General features: G+C 43.8%; 1 protein-coding gene across 2 annotated transcripts in view; it reads right to left on the reverse strand.

The window, feature by feature from the left end:
• mark1 (MAP/microtubule affinity-regulating kinase 1) overlaps positions 1-20,732 on the reverse strand; it is a 60,522-nt gene that overhangs the window by 7,232 nt on the left and 32,558 nt on the right. Inside the window, exons 10-17 of one of the 2 annotated variants that reach the window (XM_077202054.1) lie at positions 19,808-19,907; positions 19,549-19,661; positions 12,373-12,526; positions 10,132-10,310; positions 9,958-10,052; positions 8,572-8,724; positions 5,910-6,155; positions 76-120 (exon numbers count right to left, since the gene is read on the reverse strand). In XM_077202054.1, the coding sequence (XP_077058169.1) occupies positions 76-120; positions 5,910-6,155; positions 8,572-8,724; positions 9,958-10,052; positions 10,132-10,310; positions 12,373-12,526; positions 19,549-19,661; positions 19,808-19,907 (1,085 nt within the window). The remainder of the gene's footprint in view (positions 1-75; positions 121-5,909; positions 6,156-8,571; positions 8,725-9,957; positions 10,053-10,131; positions 10,311-12,372; positions 12,527-19,548; positions 19,662-19,807; positions 19,908-20,732) is intronic. The other variant, XM_077202059.1, reaches the window with a different exon arrangement.

Genomic DNA, 20,732 nt, shown 5'->3' on the forward strand with positions numbered 1-20,732 from the left:
CAACAAACGCCCCACAAGCTACAGTTTCACAGAAGACAAAGTCTAAAGGAATCAGAGGGTCAACAGAAACCTCACCTCAAACTGTACGCCCGACCGCGGGCCTCTGCTTCACTGGGTAACCTTGGGAAATATCAGAGGTCATATTGAGAATGCAGTGGACAACTAAACTCTAAAACCATAGCTTAGTATAAATCAGCTGTTATAAATCAGATAATAGATTCTAGGCAACTGTAAACGACTTGTATTTAAGGCCTGTTCACACCAAAAACCATAACTATAGCGATAACTGTATCAGCGTCCACACAAAGACGATAGTATTGTGTTTTACATGCTAGGCGTGTGCTGCATTTATATCGTCTGCCACTTTAAAAAGTTGGGTGGATTTTGATTGGCTGTCAGTGTTTTTATCGTTCATCAGTACAAACACCTCATTGGTCAAACTGAGGGTACGTTTACACGACAACGATGTACCAAAAAACGTTTTTCCTTAGTATTTTTCATGTACAGACGGCAATATTGTCAAAGCGATCCCCGTTCACACGGATGTGAGAAACTGACTGAAAACGCTGTCTTATTCATGCCAGGCCAGTAGGTGGCGACGTCACTTTGTAAAGAAACACTGATGTTTGAGCTACAGTGATTGATCTGATCACGACAGTACTGCTATCTATCAGGATGTGCTACCAGTGCTACACTGAGCTGAAGTTAAGGGTTTAGATTCAGGTTAAGAGTTAGTTTGTTTTAGCGCTTTGTAGGCAATTAGCATTGTGATTGACAAGACCAATTAAATCTTTAGAGTGGGCTTTCCGGGAAAAAAATCGCTCTAAAAGTGATTCCAACAGTATCATTCTTCTGTCGTTATTGTTATAGCCGTTGTTTAGACGTCACTATTTTCTTACAATGAGCAAATTTACATGCAACTCACAAAAATCAGCTGATTGAATTACCCAGGATGAGAACACAATTTTATAACTATGGTCGCTCGCAAGTTTTGTCATTATTAGTATAGTTCAACCAGTCTGTGCTTCCCGAAACCATCGCTCCACGAGCATTCGCAAACAGCATCGCAAAGTTGTGTGTTTGAACGACAGATCTCAACCTGTGGTTAGAAGCAGAGTTTCTTGTTTGCATGACATCTGGACTCAATAAATCCTTATCTTCAGCAAAATAAGCAAGTTGACATTTAGTACAATCTGTGTGTTTTATTTATAATACATACAAATGTAATTTACGTCTTTTAGTTTGGCATGTGTGTACGTGCTCTAGTACATTAGAACGAAGAATCTGCAAAAATAAGGCAAACTATCTGAGAAAATTGAGAATTAGTCGTCAGATGCCATGTCTGTAATTTATAGCAAAACATCTAGCGTTAATACGATCTCAAACAGATTCATTAAAAGAAGTTATTACTCCACTCCTGCGTTACATCATTAACCAACGTGGTTGAACGACACATTTACGACAATATTGTTTCGGGAAACAGTCGTGACTAGCTAGTTGATTCCTTCAACGATGCATCGTACTATGAGAGCGAAAAGGTCTTTTGCTCATGTTCAAGTTGGTGACTTGAGTTTCAACATCTGATTGGTTTGAGCGTGTCTTCTGTGTGAGCTGTGCTTCGTACATCACATTCGTACATTTTTTGCCCGCAAATATCGCTGAAATATTGCTGATTTAACCTTGCCTTGAATGACGCTTTCCTGTCACTGGTTAATGTGTTTACTTGCCAGACAAAATCACGGTAATGGATAAAAATCTATCAATCGGTTTATGCATAAGCTGTTTATGACTGTGATAAAGGAAAACACGTTTAAATGACCACACGCATTGTCGACTTATTATGCATAATCGGGTTAAAAACATGCATGTAAACTTGCTCACTGCAGATTTAAATTTTAGAGTAATGGTTAAGGTTATGGTTAAGTGTCTGTTTTATGATTGGCGTGACCAGTGAAGTCTTTAGTCTTGTCTTGTCTTGATCTCAACTGGTGATTCCAATGCTATTGTTCCTCTGACGTCATTGTTAAAGTTGTGGTGTAGACTCTGCTATTCTCAGACAATGAGAACATCTTCATGGTTATAGTTATCATCCTTCATGTGAACAGACCTTTAGACTTACAAACTATATTACTTGGCGGAAGATTTATTCCAATTTATACCAGTAGATCCTGTTGTTGATGGTTCATGGCTTTCATAAAAACACCAACATGATGAAAGCATGTGTTACAGTGATTTTACCACCGCTCAGCGGATTGCTTATGTCATTTCTAAACCGTGGGAAAATCACTCTAACACATGACCTCTTATTCCTTCATTACATCATTCTTACTGTAGAACAGAATTGAACAACTGTTTTAATGTGGGTTTGATAGGCGGTGGACTGCAAAGTACAAACTTTCTTTTGACCAGTAAAATACATTTTAAATGGAGGAAGGAGAACAGGTACTGGATCACGACAGACCATCAGCATTCAACATGTTCAACAAAACTACAGCGAAACACTTCACAGGTGAAGTCTGAGGACACACGGGTGGAGGAAGTGCATCATCATCATCATCAGTCCGCAGGCCGTGCAAACATTCACAGAGGATGCACAGATCATTAGTAAGAAACACACGGGTTGAGAGTATTTATGAGGGGTGAGGACACGGTTTCATGTGTAAGTCTGAGGGGAAAAGGTCAAAGCATTGAGCCCTACCTCCCCGTTCTGAAAGACAGAGCTCTACAACACAAACACACACACAGCGTATCAGACCGAACCCAAGCCCACTGACTCAGCCCTGACACCTGAGGAGCAGTGAATCAAACTGAACATTCATATTATGGAAGATTCATTCATCTGTAGTAACACTGCATTTATGAATCACCTGAGTGTGTAACTGCAGACTGACTCTGAGAGAGAGGTTTACCCACGACACCTGAAAAAGATCCAGCTCACTTTACCCAGTGTCCTTCACTGACTGCTGCAATCTCAGAGTCACTGCATGCTCAGCACTGTGTGTGTGTGTGTGTGTGTGTGTGTGTGTGTGTGTGTGTGTGTGTGTGTGTGTGTGTGTGTGTGTGTGTGTGTGTGTGTGTGTGTGTGTGTGTCAGGCCACCCGGCTCTCTCTCCTCCACACACACACTGCAGCAGGGCTGGGCATTGACACAAATGTCACGATTCGATTCAATTCTAATTTTTGATAAAATTTTGACTTGATATCAATTCTTTTGGATGTATATCAGTTATAGTACATCCATTTTTTAAGAAAAGAAAAACTAATTTGTTTACAAACATTTAAATTGCACATAAGGCAGTTTTATAGTAATAATAATAATGATGATGTTATAATCATCACTTTTAAATGACATATGTTTCCATTCAATTTTTGAAATATAAACATTTGAACGCTGGCTATCATAAAAACTTGTGATATATTAAATATTGAAGACAATGAGTTAAAAATATGTAATGAATATGTAATACAGTGCATTTATTTATCACAATGCTCGTCTCTAGAGTTATTTTTCATTTTGCTGTAGAAATCATGATATTTTTTTCAGGATTCTTCAATGAACAGAAAGCTGAAAAGAACAGCATTTATTTGAAATAAAAATCTTTTTTTAACAATGTAAAAGTATTTACTTTAGTTTTTGATCAATTTAATGCATCCTAATGCATATCACTTTCTTTAAAAACAAAACATTGTATATACTTTTTATTTTACCATTTTATTTGATTGTAATCTATTGACATATCTAGTTTCTCTTAGTAAAATATTTGTCATCATCTTTGTCAACAGCAGAAGTACCACAGAAAATAATAAGGACCTCAGAATATTGTCAAAATTAATATGGTTTTGGGTTGTTCTTAATGTGCACATTTAAGAACATTATGAACCACAACTCATGTTGCTGTTCTTTAAAGGGTTAGTTCGCCCATTTAAGACAGGAAGTTGTATGGAATCCTTCCCAGCACTATAGTGCATACACACTGACCCACTCTGTAGTCACCTCCCTGTGTCAGAGTTCTGGCCACTGGAAGTTTTTCAATAAAGTACTCCCGGTTAGTTTCCGGGGCCACAAAGCTGTGCGTTTTTACGTGAAAAAATTATTTGCGTTTCACAGCTTGATTAATTTAACACACAAAAAACACGCCGGTCAAAATTCATACCTCAGTTTTAATCGGCACTATTTTCTTTCCATTTCTATCAATCCGCGCTGCTGTCAATGTCAACAGTGCGCACGTTCCCATCAGCTGTCCCATAGTGTTTACACAATCGATTACGAAACGACGTAAAAAGTAGAAAATGAACGATGGTGCGAACTTGTAAATTTCCAGGCTGTGACCACAAGGATGTGCCGGGATCACCGTTCAGATTCCATCGTTTTCCTGTTTCGGATATAGCTACGAGACAGCTTTGGCTGGTTGCCATCGGCTACTCTGCGGGAGCTAAAATATCCAGAATAAAGGATTTTCGTGTGTGTAGTGCTCACTTCAGCGTAGACGATTACATCTCCAACCAAGGAGGAAAAGGAAAATTAAAGAGTTTTGCTGTACCAGTACCACGGGTAAGCTCTATTTACTAACTTTATGATCCCATTTCTAAACTGTACTGTTAAACAACCTGATGTTTAGACTCCAGTGGAAAACACGTGAAAAGATGTCTAATATAAAAACAGTATATAGGGATATAGGTACAATTTGCTGAGAAACTATTTTATTGAACACACACACAATTCTATCTCCATCTGTTGAAGTTCGGCATCGGTATACTCCGGTTCATAAAGGTATCCCTTTGGCGTTGTACTAAAATTCCTTTCATCCTCATCTGTTCCGTCTGACATTGTGCTAACATTGGTTTCATCATCAGAAGTTTCGCAGTCAGACATGTTGTCAGCGAGTCGCGCTATCAACAGCTGATCGGAACGTGCGCACTGTTGACGTTGACACCAGCGCGGATTGATAGAAATGGAAAGAAAATAGTGCCGATTAAAACTGAGGTATGAATTTTGACCGGCGTGTTTTTTGTGTGTTAAATTAATCAAGGTTTGAAACGCAAATAATTTTTTCACGTAAAAACGCACAGTTTTGTGGCCCCGGAAAATAACCGGGAGTACTTTATTGAAAAACTTCCAGTGGCCAAAACTGTGACCAGGGAGGTGACAACAGAGTGGGTCAGTGTGTATGCACTATAGTGCTGGGAAGGATTGCATACAACTTCATGTCTTAAATGGGCGAACTAACCCTTTAAGCAAGTAACTTCTTTTTATACACTCATCAAAGCCAATTTTTCTTATATTAGATCAATGTTTTTTCATATTTTAAATGTTGAGATGTGAATGTTAATCCATCTTAACATGCGATAACATCCTCCTTTTGATGTCTGGTAGAAGCACTGGCAAATCAACAGAAATATGGAAATGGACACTTTAAAGGTGCAGTGTGTGATTTTTATAGTGGTGAGTTTACGAATTGCACCCAACAGAAGTTACGGTGGCCGACAGGAAAAGAGACAGCAGAGAGTAGCCAGTAAATCAAAGAGGTTTCTTTACAAAGATAAATTAAGAAATTAGGTTTATTTAATTATTCAGTAAAATGATATGTTACTGTAAATATTATTGTTACTTGTTCGTCGCTTGTTAGCTATGGCTTCTTTGCATGAAGAACAACATAGTGACGAAACGCGTTTGTCCGTTCAGGGCCACCGTAGAAACATGTCGATGTAACAATATAGATTGTTTTAAAGCAGCTGCTTCACACAGGACCATTGATTCACTGATTCCTGGATTCAGGATCATGGTTGACCCGTGTTGGAGTTTTTCATTGGTACTGAACTACAGGCCGGTATGTTGAGTCCGACCCTGACTCTTACAAGCCTCAGGAGACTGTGCGGGAAAACACACTCATGACAGAGCTGGAGACTGACCTCCGCACAAACTTCGAGGTGATCTTGCCGATGAAGCCCGAGGACGCCCCGCGCCGGGCCTGTGCGAGGGCGCCGGTGTCGTGGGACAGCGTGGGCGAGGCGGGGGGGCCGTTGTAGGTGGCGCTGCGCCGGTCTCTGAGCTGCGCCCCGTGGAAGGTGCTCCGGCTCGAGGTGCCGCGGGGGAAGCGGGTCCGGTCCGGGGTCATGCTGCTGATGCTGTGCGCTGACGGAGACGTGGACGGAGCCCTGCACACACACACACACACGCACACATACACACACACGCACACACACACACACACACACACACACACACACGCACACATTAAAGTGATTAAAACAAACTAACAATTGGAACTGCACTTATAATGAATAATCAAAACCACAGCCGTTTAATACTTTAAATAGTTTAACAGAAACTATTACTTGAGTTACTATTACATAATTAAAGTAGTCGTTGTAAGAGGGATGTGCACGGATAAATCATTTATAATAAATACTGTTATATTTCATAAAAATATTAATTGTCAGTTTTGATTTCAATGTGACTTCAACTGCATCCTGCTGAGAATTTAGTTTTCTATACTTTCACTATTACTTAATTCTTCTCTGTTCTAGCTTGTCTCATTCTGATCTGAATGATGTTGAATTCTCATATTGCCAATTTAAGATGAATCTTTTGCTGTATTCCTCATTTGTAAGTCGGGTTTGATTAAAGCATCTGCTAAATTAATAAATTATAAATACATCCTGTGATTCAGTTTCTCAAAGAGTGTGTAATAATACATATTCTGTAAACAAGTTTTTGTTAACTATAAACCCAGCTGGTTCTCTGAACAGGGTTATCATCAGTGCTTTAATCATAATAATAATAATAACTTTTATTTATTTAGCCTTTCAAGGCACTCAAGGACACCTTACAACATAAAGAGTACATCAGCAAAATACAAAGCTATCCAAAAAGACAGACAAACAGATCAAACATACAATCAACCAATCAAATCACTAAAAGCTATTCTAAATTCTAATCTAATTCTAAGCTAATTCAATTAAAAAGGGAAACTGAATCCAACTGGCGAATGTGCAATGGCAAAGAGTTGCACAACTGAAAGTCCTCCCACCAAATGTACTCAACTTTAAAGTTACTTTTAAAAGAAATGCGTTATAATATTGTGTTACTTCCTAAAAAAAGTAACTATTACATTACTTAGTGAAAGTAATGTGTTAGATTACTTTTGCATTACTTTTTCAGATCTGTGGCCCTGGACCACAAAACCAGTCACAACTCTCACGGGTTTATTTGTGGCAGTAGCCAACTATACATTGCATGGGTCAAAATTATCGATTTTTCTTTTATGCCAAAAATCATTAGGATATTAAGTAAAGATCATGTTCCATGAAAATATTTTCTAAATTTCCTACCGTAAATATATATTTTAAAAAAGTGTGTGAGTGAATGCAGCAGAATCGCGAACATAAATGCACAACTTTAAAGGAGATTTTCTCAATGTTATGATTTTTTTGCACCCTCAGATTCCAGATTTTCAAATAGTTGAATCTCATCCAAATATTGTCTGATCCTAACAAATGCATACATCAATGGAACGCTTATTTATACATCTGAATTTAAAAAAATTACCCCTTGTGACGGATTTTGTGGTCCAGGGTCACATGTCTCACTCTCTCTCAGGACGTGCAGGTGTTTTTAACTTTTCTACAGTAAAGTGTTTATCACAGTAATGCATTCAACAACATAGTCTATATAACATACACCTTCATTTTCTTGGAAATATGCATGTAAAATATTATAATAGTCTGGCATCTCTTAACATTACGGTTTATATTATCTACTGTACAACTCTTTTTATTGAAAGTGTAAGGTTAGACACTACAGACAAACACAGTTTTGTTGCAGCATGTGTTGATTTAGAGATTTTGGGCTTTTCAGACTAGTGTGTAGAAAGACACTTTTAACTGTATCTTTTAAAGGCTGTTTACTCAAAATTAGTTTTTTTCTCCACTATAGCAGCACTTACATACACCAAACTTAACTAGACAACACCTAATTTAAATATATAAACATAACATTTCAGAAAACTTATAATACAACTTTACAATACAATACTTAATGTAATGAATGAACTGTGGAAGTATGCTGATATCTAGTGGTCAGAAGTGCTTTACTCAGTTCATCTGGGGTGTATTGTCTTAAAGTAATGCGTTTAGTTACTGTTCTGTCTGTTTCCTCACATGAATGCCAAGTCTACGTGACTACGTTAAAATAATGCTGTCCCTTTTTTTTAAAGTGTGTAAAATTATAATGTAATGCATTACTTGTTACATCAAAAAAGTAATCTGATTACATAATGTAATGCGTTACCCCAACACTGGTTATTATAGTTAACAAAAACTCAAAAAACTAATAAAAAAATGAATTAATTACTTAAATTTACTTTATTTCATCTAGTTCCTAAGGGATCATTTCTAATTTCATTTCGTTTCACTTGATGTACTAAAATAATTAAAACTAAAACTGAAATAAAATGACAAAAACAAACAACAAATAAAAATGATTTGAAAATGTAATAAATATGAAATATAAATAAACATGATAGCATCTCAAATGAACAGGGTCTGTGAAACACTAAGTGTGTGTCCTCACCCCTTGAACTCAGCATTGTCCTCGATGGGCGGCAGCGGGGACTTGTTGGGGTGTCCCGAGGCGGACATGGACTTGACGTGGCGCGGGCGAGTGGAGGCCCCGGCCGAGGAGCCACCGGGGGACACACTCGCAGAGCCCGACATCTCCGTCAAACTGACGACACACACACACACACACACACATTTGCAGATGTCAGAATCAAAAAGGCCACAGAACTGTTTTGTGTGTTGAGTTCTTCGAGGGTAAAACACATGTTTTGCAGATCCTTTCACACCAAGAGAAATGCAAACTTAAATTGCAAGTTTCTTTGATGATTAATGAAACCAAAGACTTTTTCAGCATTTTCTGCACTGATTTTGGGGGAAATGTGCAGGATTTTGCATAATGAATTTGAACATGGTAAAATTTTCTCTGCTTATATAAATAGAAATAATCCACGGAATTGCGATTATCCTTTTTTAGTTCTGTCAATTGATTAAAAATCATATTGATCACAAATTTTTCTGTAATTAATCGAATCTAACATTATCATTTTTAATATATTTTTATGTTGAAATACTTTCCCATTGAATCCAAATGAACGTAGAAACAACATAAAGACGGTTTATTTTAAAAATGTGTTTAATGTTACATTTTTTACTGAGTGGCAGGGGGAAAATGGATGCTGTGTTGATTGGTAAATATTTTTAACACGTTAAACAGAAGAAGAAAATCGCAAAAGCGAGTGTGTTATTTTTCAAAGCCCTATTTTTTTATATTCAACAGTTCTACAAGCATATATATTAACTTACATTTAATAAGTTAAATGTCGCCTTTCTTCGCCATTGGCTTTTGGCTTGCTTAGTTGGGGACATTTCATTTTATATTTAACAATATTATATCAACATTATTTTCCTGTTATCTTTGTAAAGCTGCTTTGAAACACTCTGTATTGTAAAAAGCGCTATATAAATAAAGGTGACTTGACTTGACATTTCACAAACAATATGGCCAGATTTAACATTTATTTTTGTTATTTATTTAGGTATTTCCTGAAGAAGCCACGAGTGGAGTAATATAAAGAATTTGCATTGCAACTGTTTTTCATATCTTCTTTTTTCATTTTTTTTAGTTATTTTTTTTGAAGTAGATTTCACTGAGTGGGTCTCAATGATGATGAATTATTTTTTTAATGTATTTTTTGAGTTTTTATATTTATGTACATTGTTGTTGTTTTGTGTGTATGCATGTTGAAACATAAGCAACAAGAATTTCCCCATGGGGAGAATAAAGTAGTCGAGTCAAGTCTCCACTTGTGGAATGACACATGACCCAAAGGCTCAGATCTCATTGGTCTGCGAGTGCAGAGGTGCAGTGTGAGTTTTAACTGGTGTAAATGTGCGTCACCTGCTGTCTTTGCCGTTCGGGATTGCCGAGTGCCGCTCTGTGCTGGATCTCTCACACACATACGTGTTTCTCCTGGTCATGCCAGCGGCGCTGTTCTGCTCACACCAACACAAACACACATTAATCACACAGTGCGCGCGTGTGGCCGGACGTGTCAGCTGATGACGGGCTCACCCCTGAAGCCGAGGTCTTCCTGCGCTCCTGCGCCACCAGAGGAGACACGGCCACGTCTGCCTTAGAGCTGGAGGAGGCCGGCTTACGGGACGCGTCCCACTCCTCCTTCTTCTCCCCCTCCACGCTGTTGGCCTGAGAGCGCTTGGTGTACGACACGGTGGGGGGGATGGACGGGGCAACTGCGGAAAACAGCACACGTTCACATCCATGCAGCATTTCAAATTAAAATATGTCGGCTCAGAATCAAATTGATAGACAAATAGACCGTTCTCATCATCTTTGGGTTCTTTTCAAGTCAAGTCTAATTTTTTCCACAATAATATCTTAGTATCACAATAGAATCTTCATGTCTTATAGTTGCATAAAGCTAGGCGATAATATAGTTTACATTTTGCAACGATACAAGCGTACAAGCTTATCACCCTACGCTTGTATACTGTATGTATGAGGATAAAGTTGGACATTTGCACTACCACGCATCGACACTATTACATCAAAAGTTTGGGGTCAATACAAATGTTTTTTTTTTTAAAGAAATTAATACTTTTCTTCAGAAAGAGCGCATTAAATGGATCAAAGGTGACAGTAAAGACATTTATAATTTAATTTTCAATTAAATGCTTTTCTCTTGAACTTTCAAAGAGTCCTGAAAAAAATGTAATTACGGTTTGTACAAAAATATGAAGCAGCACAACTGTTTTCAACTGTGATAATAATCACAAATGTTTCTTGAGCATCAAATCATCATATTATACTGATTTCTGAAGGATCATGTGACACTGAAGACTGGAGTAATGATGCTGAAAATTCAGCTTTGATCACAGGAATAAATTACACTTTACTATATATTCACATAGAAAACAGCTGTTTTACATTGTAATAATATTTCACAATATTACTGGGTTTGTTTTGTATTTTTAATCAAATAAATGCAGCCTTGGTGAACAGAAGAGACTTCTTTTAAAAACATTAAAAATCTTACCGACCCCAAACTTTTGAACAGCAGTGTATACTGTATACTTATATATACACATGCACACAACTGCATATAAAGTGTGATATAATATAGTTACATTTTGCAATTAAATAAATCAAACAGTTATGATTTGCTATACAGTCGTGTTGAGGGTAAAGCATTACAAGTAACGCGAGTTATGTAATCAGACTACTTTTAAGTAGCTAGTAATGAATACCTTTTACATTTACAACAAAATATCTAACGAAAGTTACTTTGTTTTCCCATTTATTGACTGACTTTGCATTCCCTTTAGCCTGAGGCTTATTCATTTCACTGTTGGTGTGAAAGGACCTTTATTTTAGCCAAAAATAGTTTTATTGTGGAAAAAACAAAAAAGCCCAGGTGAGGAAAAGTAACACAAAAGTAACAATTAGTTACATATTTATGGGAATAACGCAATATTGTAACATTACTCTTAAAAGTAACTTTCCCCAACACTGATGCAGTATAATCGATTTACGAGAGTTTACTGTTTGCATTTGTATTACATTGGATAAAATACGGTATATATGCAACTTTATATAGAGAACCGTGCGATAATACAGTTTACAATTAGCAGCTTTATAAGCAATCAAGCAGTTGATATTTGCTATTTAGTTTGTATACCATTTCATGAGGATACTGTATATGTGCGGCCATACAACTGTGAAAATATCACTGGGCGATAATATAACTTACATTTTGCGAAAATATGAACACATTTTAACACTTTTCACTTTTAAAAAGCGTTTTTTTTATGTAAAGCTTTAATTGTTGTACATTTTTCCTGACTCAGACTTTGAAACTATGAACTATGAAAATACATTCTAAATATATGTAGACTTCACATCTAAATCGAGCTAACAACTGTTTCTGAATTTATTTTTGTTTATTCAATGTTGATGTCATACTGCGTGTGATCGTGTGTTAAGAATAATAATAATACGTTTTATTTATATACCGCCTTTCAAGTACCCAAGGACACTTTGAAAAATTTGAATATGGTAGTTTCACCTTTTAATTTGAATGACTGAAATGCATGAACTGTTGCACCAGAGTTTCACCTGTACATAATATTGTTACAAACATACACTCAGCATGAGCCAGTGCAGTGTCTGCAGGATGGGAGAACGGATGCGAGCTGACTTTAAATGAGCTGCAGTTATTAATGGTTATGTTACAGTTATTAGTTACAGTAGTGCAGGCGTGGGGTTATACGAGCAGTGTGAGTGTGTGTGTGGTACCGTGGTCGCTGAAGCGGCGCTGTTTCTGCGTGGCAGAGATGCTGCGCTGGACTTTGGAGTGAGAGGGAGACTGCGTGGAGCTGTTGTTCAGGTCACTGCTGGGTCGGGACCTTTGACACAGGTTTGTGCTGGACAGCGAATCGCTCCCTTCAAACTGCCACGAGCAAACACAGTTATTACAGTTACATTATTATTACAAATAAAACTAAAACTCAATCTCAATGACTATGTTTACACGCACAACTTTTGAATCGATCGGACTGAACTCATTCTGACTGATGAATCTGAACGTAGTGTTTACATGAACGCTAAACATGTGATCGGGTTGATGTTTTTGAATAGATTTTTTGACATGCGCACACTGCAGAAATATACAGTTCCCTTTCGTTGTACCCTCCGAGTTACGTCGGATGACGACGAATGGAGTTTCGCTTAGAAAGCCTATCAACTTCGAGTATTACAAAATGAGCCAATGGCAAAGAAATGCCATGGGTCTGCGGAATTTGCATGGCGTAACTCCGCCCCACCTCGTGGGTATAAAAGGAGGAAGCCGGCAGCAAGCAGATATGTTTTCGCTTCGGAGCCAAGTGTATTCTTCTCTCCACAAGACATCTCTGAATTGTCAGCTTTACAAACGAGTACCTCGAGTGTTGGTGTGACGGCGATCTACGGCGAGAGCGTGCTTCCTGCTGATCTGTTGCAGTGGTCTGCCAGTCGGTGCGTTTCTCCCCGGGTGCTTCAACACTTGAGTTTTCTCTCACTAAAAGAGCTTACACGTGGCACGTCTTTTTAAAGCCGGCTCGCCCGTGCATTTCTGGTTGCAGCGGACTGGTATCGGACTCTGATGGGCACGAGCGCTGTCTAGTGTGTTTGGGCTTTGATCATGCTTGAACAGTGCTCGTGGGTGACTCATGTTCTCGCTGGGAACGTGATCATCGCGTCATATATAGGTCGAGACTCGGTGAACTCGCAAGAGTGAGAGTCCCCTCATCCACCCCCCGATCTTCGGCTGGTGGCCAGGGTGACCTGAGGGTTACGGTCTGGATCTAGGCGCCGACTATGTGTCCGTGTCCCCAGCCCCCCTCTTCAATGACGGTGCCCGCTAGTGAACTGCTGATTCCCGCGAGTCTACCCTCTGGTGGCCCGCGTGTTTCAGTTGAAGCTACAGAGGAAGATGCCATGTCTGTTGCAGCATCACTAGGTGGGTTTGAGTCTTCTGGAAGTGAGGGCTCGTCACAGCTGCCACCTTCCGGTGTGCATACGGCTGTGCCTGAGTCTGATCCGGAGATGACGACCATGCTTTCCTGGGACGATGGGTTTTAGGTAAGGCCGCCGACCCTCGTCCACGGCAAACCCCAATACCTCTCTTCCCGGACGTGCATGATGAGATCTCGAAGTCCAAGAAGACCCCCTTGTCTTCTCGGGACCGCTCGCTGATCTCATCCGCCTTTCCTCCCCTCGATGGGGCCGCTGCCCATGGGTACACTGGGGTTCCCCCGGCTGAACGCTCTGTTGCGATGCTATGTGTCCTCAGAGTGCTTCTTCTCGGCGCAATCCTAAGCACCCGCCCGTGGCCTGTAGTTTTTCGTCTACGCTTGTGGCGAGATCCTATAGCGCCACGGGACTGGGAGCCGCCTCACTGCATGCCATGGTCATTCTGCTGGTCCACCTGACCCAGATGCTCATGGACCTGCACGAGGGCGGGACTGACCCAGGGCTCTTCACTGAGCTGCGCGCCGCCACTGACCTTGCTCTCTGAGCGACGAAAGTGGCCGTACGCTCCCTGGGTCAGGTGATGCTCACCAGTCTGTGGCTGAACCTGTCTGATGTGCTGGATGTCGCGCGGACCCGTCTGTCCGACATTCCCATATCCCAGGTCGGCCTCTTCGGCGGTGCGGTTGAGGGCTTGCCCAACAGCTCTCAGCCGCCCATGAGCAGAGTGAGGTTGATTCTCTCCCGACGGCCCCGCCGTCCGCTCAGATCCCTCGTCTGCCCACCGCCGAAGGCGCCCTCCCGCGGCTCCCACCCCGCCCGTTCACGGGCCGGCTCTGGGGGCCGCGGGCGGACGCCACAGCCCTCTCCAGCCCCGCCCCCCGCTACACGCCGGGTTAAGCGGCGCTCGTGAGACGGGCACCTCGGCGATGGAGCAGACTGAGGTTGATTCTGTCCCGACGGCCCCGCCGTCCGCTCAGATCCCTCGGTCTGCCCACTGCGGAGGGCGCCCCCCCGCGGCTCCCACCCCGCCGTTCACCCGGGTCGGCTCTGGAGGCCGCGGTCGGACGCCACAGTCCTCTCCAGCCCCGCACCCCGCTACACGCCGGGTTAAGCGGCGCTCTTGAGTTGGGCTCCTCAGAGATGGGACTCAGTTCTTTCCAGGAGTTGGTAGCAGGACCACTCCTTTCCCCGGGGAGGGCCGGGGAAGAATCCTTATTCTCCAAAGAGCTGTTTCTCCCGTCTCTGAGCACAGAGTTCTCGGACGTCACAGAGCGCCGCCCACAAGCCGTGCTCTCCTCGTCCCCCTCTGTCCCAGAGGTGGTTGACATGGCGTGCCGTCCACGGACCAATTCGCCGCTGTCCCCCTCTGTCGCCAGACTCCTGGCAGAGCAGGCCCCCGCGGGACGACCAGCCTGGTCCTCCCCTGGCCCCCTCTGCCAGGGCGCGGTTGCTAACTGTGCCCCCTCTCCGGGCCGCTATGCCGTCCACATCTGGGCCAGTTACTCCGCTTCGCTGCCCCTCCGGGGGGACGCCTGTGGCTCGCATGATCCCGTTGGTTCAGTTCCTGGGAGCCTGGCTAGAGCTTCCCCGTCTGTCCCACTGGATCGTGCGTACCATCAGGCTCGGCTATGCGATTCAGTTCGCACGGTCTCCTCCCCGCTTCAGGGGAGTCCGCTCCACTTTGGTTGGTGGCAATGCCCCTATCATGAGAGCAGAGATTGCCACCCTGCTGGCGAAGGGTGCAATCGAGACTGTCCCTCCAGCCGAGATGAGGTCCGGCTTCTACAGCCCCTACTTCATTGTCCCCAAGAAAACCGGTGGGTTACGGCCAATCCTGGACTTGCGCGTGCTGAACCGCTCCCTTCACCGGATGCCGTTCAAGATGCTCACCGCCAAACGCGTTTTCGAATGCATACGGCCCCAGGATTGGTTTGCAGCGATCGACCTGAAGGACGCCTACTTTCATGTCTCCATTCTTCCTCGACACAGACCGTTCCTCCGGTTTGCTTTCGAGGGGCAGGCATACCAGTACGCGGTTCTCCCTTTCGGGCTAGCCCTGTCTCCTCGCATCTTCACGAAGGTCGTCGAGGCGGCCCTTGTTCCCCTTCGAGAGCAAGGGGTTCGCATCCTGAGTTATATCGACGACTGGCTGATCCTAGCTCACTCTCGAGATCAGGTTTGCGAACACAGGGACCTAGTGCTCCGGCACCTAGCCCGTCTGGGCCTTCGGGTCAACTGGGAGAAGAGCAAACTTTGCCCCGTGCAGAGGATCTCTTTTCTCGGTATGGACATCGACTCGGTCGCCATGTCCGCGCAGCTTACGAGCGAGCGCGCGCAGTCACTGCTGACTTGCCTAAGACAATTCGAGGGCAAGAGTGCGGTTCCACTGAAACTTTTTCAGAGGCTCCTGGGGCATATGGCATCTGCAGCCGCGGTCACGCCGCTCGGATTGCTTCATATGAGACCGCTTCAGCTTTGGCTTCGCGACCGAGTCCCGAGGTGGGCATGGCAACACGGCACGTTCCGAGTACCAGTTACTCCGACCTGCCGTCAGTTCTTCACCCCGTGGACGAACCTCGATTTTCTCAGGGCCGGTGTCCCCCTGGCTCGAGCTTCCCGGCATGTTGTTGTCTCAACAGATGCCTCCACCACGGGCTGGGGCGCCATGTGCAATGGACATGCTGCTGCGGGCTCCTGGACAGGACCCCAGCGGCTATGGCATGTCAATTGCCTCGAGTTGTTGGCAGTACGCCTTGCCCTGCACCGCTTCCGAGCGTTGCTCAGGGGTCAACACGTACTAGTCCGCTCAGACAATACCGCCACTGTAGCGTACATCAACCATCAGGGTGGTCTATGCTCCCGCCGTATGTCACAACTCGCTCGCCACCTCCTCCTATGGAGTCAGAAGCATCTGAGGTCGCTTCGAGCCATCTTCATTCCCGGAGCGCTGAACTGTGCAGCCGACGAGCTCTCACGGCTTCAGCCCCTCCCTGGAGAATGGCGACTCCATCCCCAGTCGGTTCAGCTGATTTGGGACCAGTTTGGGGACGCGCAGATAGATCTGTTTGCCTCTCACGACTCGACCCATTGCGCCCAGTTCTATTCCCTGACCGAGGGCACGCTCGGCACGGATGCTCTGGCGCACAGCTGGCCGCAGGGCCGCAAGTATGCGTTTCCCCCAGTGAGCCTTCTTGCGCACACTTTGCGCAAGGTCAGGGAGGACGAGGAGCAGGTCATTCTGGTTGCCCCTTACTGGCCCAACCGGACCTGGTTCCCCGAACTAGTACTCCTCGCGACAGCACCTCCCTGGCCAATCCCTCTGAGGAAGAACCTTCTTTCTCAGGGACGGGGCACCCTATGGCACCCTCGTCCCGATCTTTGGAACCTCCACGTGTGGCTCCTGGATGGGACGAGGCAGGTTTGAGTACCCTACCACCGGCGGTGGTGGCTACCATCACTTCCGCTAGAGCGTCGTCCACGAGACACGTCTATACGTTGAAGTGGAACCTCTTCGTCAACTGGTGCTCTTCTCACCGAGAAGACCCCCGGAGATGCTCGATCAGTGTTTTGCTTTCCTTCCTTCAACAGGGGCTGGAGCGAAGGCTGTCTCCCTCCACCCTGAAGGTCTATGTTGCCGCCATTGCCGCACATCATGACCTCATCGAAGGTAAGTCGGTGGGGAAGCACGACCTGATCATCAGGTTCCTGAGAGGAGCGAGGAGACTAAATCCTCCTCGTCCTCCTCTCGTTCCCTCTTGGGACCTCTCAGTGGTTCTAACTGCCCTGAAGAGTGCTCCCTTTGAGCCCCTGCAATCAGTCGAGCTTAAGTTCCTGTCTATGAAGACAGCGCTCCTGGTTGCACTGGCCTCCATCAAGAGGGTTGGGGACCTGCACGCATTCTCCGTTGACGAAGCGTGCCTGGAATTTGGGCCGGCTTACTCTCACGTGATCCTGAGACCCCGGCCTGGATATGTGCCCAAGGTTCCTACCACTCCCTTTCGGGACCAGGTGGTGAACCGGCAAGCGCTGCCCTCGGAGGAGGCAGACCCAGCCTTGGCACTGCTCTGTCCAGTACGCGCTCTCCGCGCCTATGTAGACAGAACGCAGTGTTTCAGGACCTCAGACCAGCTCTTTGTCTGTTATGGTGGGAAGCTGAAGGGAAAGGCTCTCTCCAAGCAAAGGTTGTCTCACTGGATAGTGGACAGCATTGCTTTGGCTTACCAGCAGCAAGGTCGACCGTGCCCCCTTGGTGTGACTGCCCACTCCACCCGGAGTGTGGCGTCCTCTTGGGGTCTAGCGCATGGCGCCTCGCTAACAGACATCTGCAGAGCTGCAGGCTGGGCGACACCTAACACATTCGCCAGATTCTATAATCTCCGAGTGGAGCCTGTGTCCTCTCGTGTACTTGCTTCAACCAGCTAGTACCGGACCCGCTCAGGTGTCTTCGCTTGCTCGCCATTCCACTCCACGGACTGGATACGTGCGATATTTTCCTCAGGTGAGCTTCTCCGAAAGCCCTGAGCTCCTCCAGCACTCCTGACGTCGGCGCCAGTGTCTATTGCCTGTGCGTCGGCTAGGTGCCTCCCGTGTGCATGGTCCCTCCTCTGAGCGACCCCCACATGTGTATTTCCACTGTAAGCCTCTCTGAGCGTGTGTCTTTCCCTTGGCAAGCCACCTTGCCACCCCTGGGGTTGAAATATTCCACCTGCGGCTGGACACCCCAGTGTTTTCCATATGCTTCCTTCGGGTCATATGTGTATTCTCTAAGTCCCCCCCCTCCGGGTTGGCATTAATTGCATACTTCCCCTAAGCTTGGGATATGCTTCCCAGTGTACCTTGGTATTCCTGTGTTATATGGAGTCCTTTGTCCAGGCTGACAGGGATCTCGATTTACGCAGGGCACTGGAAGACAGCTGAGAAGGTGGCGTGATTAGACTGGTAACCCCATTCGTCGTCATCCGACGTAACTCGGAGTGACAACGAAAGGGAACGTCTACGGTTACGTATGTAACCCTCATTCCCTGAGTAGGGAACGGAGACGTTACGTCTGCCTGCCACTTTCCGCTGTACCGCGGGGATCGCCTGAGCTCAGTCTTGGCTCCTCAGCGAAGAAACATATCTGCTTGCTGCCGGCTTCCTCCTTTTATACCCACGAGGTGGGGCGGAGTTACGCCATGCAAATTCCGCAGACCCATGGCATTTCTTTGCCATTGGCTCGTTTTGTAATACTCGAAGTTGATAGGCTTTCTAAGCGAAACCCCATTCGTCGTCATCCGACGTAACGTCTCCGTTCCCTACTCAGGGAACGAGGGTTACATACGTAACCGTAGACGTTTCCCGCTCTTTGAGCATAATAACCATTCTCCAACATTGGTCCTTTATTTGTTTTAAACAGCAGGCTTAATATCCTTATCTGGTCATAATTTGGAGACATTGAGCATATGAACAGTTGTGCCGCTGCTTATATTTATCACGGAGTAAAAATGCCCAAAACCAGTCGTCTGTGGATGAGAGAAAAAAAAAAAAACATTATTCAAGAACCACTATAAAACCAAACCAATCTCTGTTACCTTAAATTATATGTTTATCTCTGTAAAGCTGCTTTGAAACAATCTACATTGTTAAAAGCGCTATATAAATGAGGATACTTGACTTGAGAGTCTGAAACCAGGACTGGAGGACGTTCTCCTGCTGCGCTTCACAGACGCAGTGAAAGGAGGATTTACGAATGACGGGACACTCATTTATGACACTTCAACTATTCAACAGGAACAAGTTCAATCCCATCAAAATCTCATTCAGATCGAGCTCAGACGGATCAATTAGTGTTTACATGAAGGCTCTTCAGTCCTATTGAGCCGTCAATCCGGTTACTAACGGATTATTTGGTTGCATGTAAACGTAGACTGATGGTAAAATCCCATGCACAGGGTATATGAGTGAATCAGTCACATGACTTGCCTCTGGAGGTTTCCTGCCCAGCAGAAGATACGTGGCCATGACCTCATCATACTTCTGCCCCACTAATGCCTCTGTGATCTCCTCTTTAGGGAAACCCATAGTGATCATCAGTTCTGAAAGAGATGTGAGGATCCACACAGAAATTCTTGTTACTCAAAATGTTTTTGCCATGTAGTGTATGACCCAGAGATTTTTAGTTGTGACCATTATGAAAACAAATGCACGAGCAGGAGATCAGGAGACCCGGGAAGGTGCAGACCTATGCGTTTGGTGTCGCTGAAGTCTGGCTCAGGTTCTGTATACGGCTTCAGTTCCTCTTCCTCGTGACTGACATTCATCCAGCGATCCTTCATGATTTGCTGTGTGAGATTGGCAGACGTTAAATGACACATTCGCATTTGAATCAAACATTTTTTAATTCTTAATAATGATATAATGATGCTAAAAGAACAGAAGACAGCCTTTAAATGCATACTTTGATAAAAAGGCAAACATCAGAAAGAAAGGCAGGTTTTCCGATTAATGTTGTAATTGTATGTTATGTATGATTAATGTTGTAATATGTTGTAACTGTCAATGTACTGTAACTGAATGTCAGTCCTAATATTACTGCACAGCATTGAGCAGCAGATGCTTTGTATATATGCTTACAGCTCATTTGCAGCACTTTTGGTTTATACATTTGTTTATTCTTTCCTAGGTTAGGCTTTTTTACTAAGCACCTATGAAAGGAATTGATGAAATTAAGGGATAAGTAATGAAATTATTAATATACCAATTATGAAACATTTACAGTGGGGTTGTACTACAATAGCAATGTATCCATAATAAATACATAAAATAATTAATTAATTAATAATGCAATTATTAATTGCATTTCCAACTCAGTACTACCAGGCCTGATGAATCTCAGACAGAAGAGTTTCAGTTGATAAGAAAATACTTTGACTATGGTCACAAGTAAGATACCGTTACATTTTTGGCCATTTATGCTGTGGCTATGTTTAAAAAACAAAACTGAATGTAAAATTTTTCAAAGTATTGTATCAAAGTAAGTAATTCTAGTATCTAGTATCCCAATTGTATTATTTTAGTATGCTGTGCACAACAAGGCACGTAATATCCTCAGTAGCAGATTTAGACAGGTGGAGCTGGGGAGGTCCCAAGAAACTCTTTAATACCGA

This window comes from Siphateles boraxobius, unplaced genomic scaffold (genome assembly GCF_051911475.1).
Source record: "Siphateles boraxobius isolate OS27281-9 unplaced genomic scaffold, OSU_SipBor_1 118, whole genome shotgun sequence".
Classification (NCBI taxonomy): domain Eukaryota; kingdom Metazoa; phylum Chordata; class Actinopteri; order Cypriniformes; family Leuciscidae; genus Siphateles; species Siphateles boraxobius.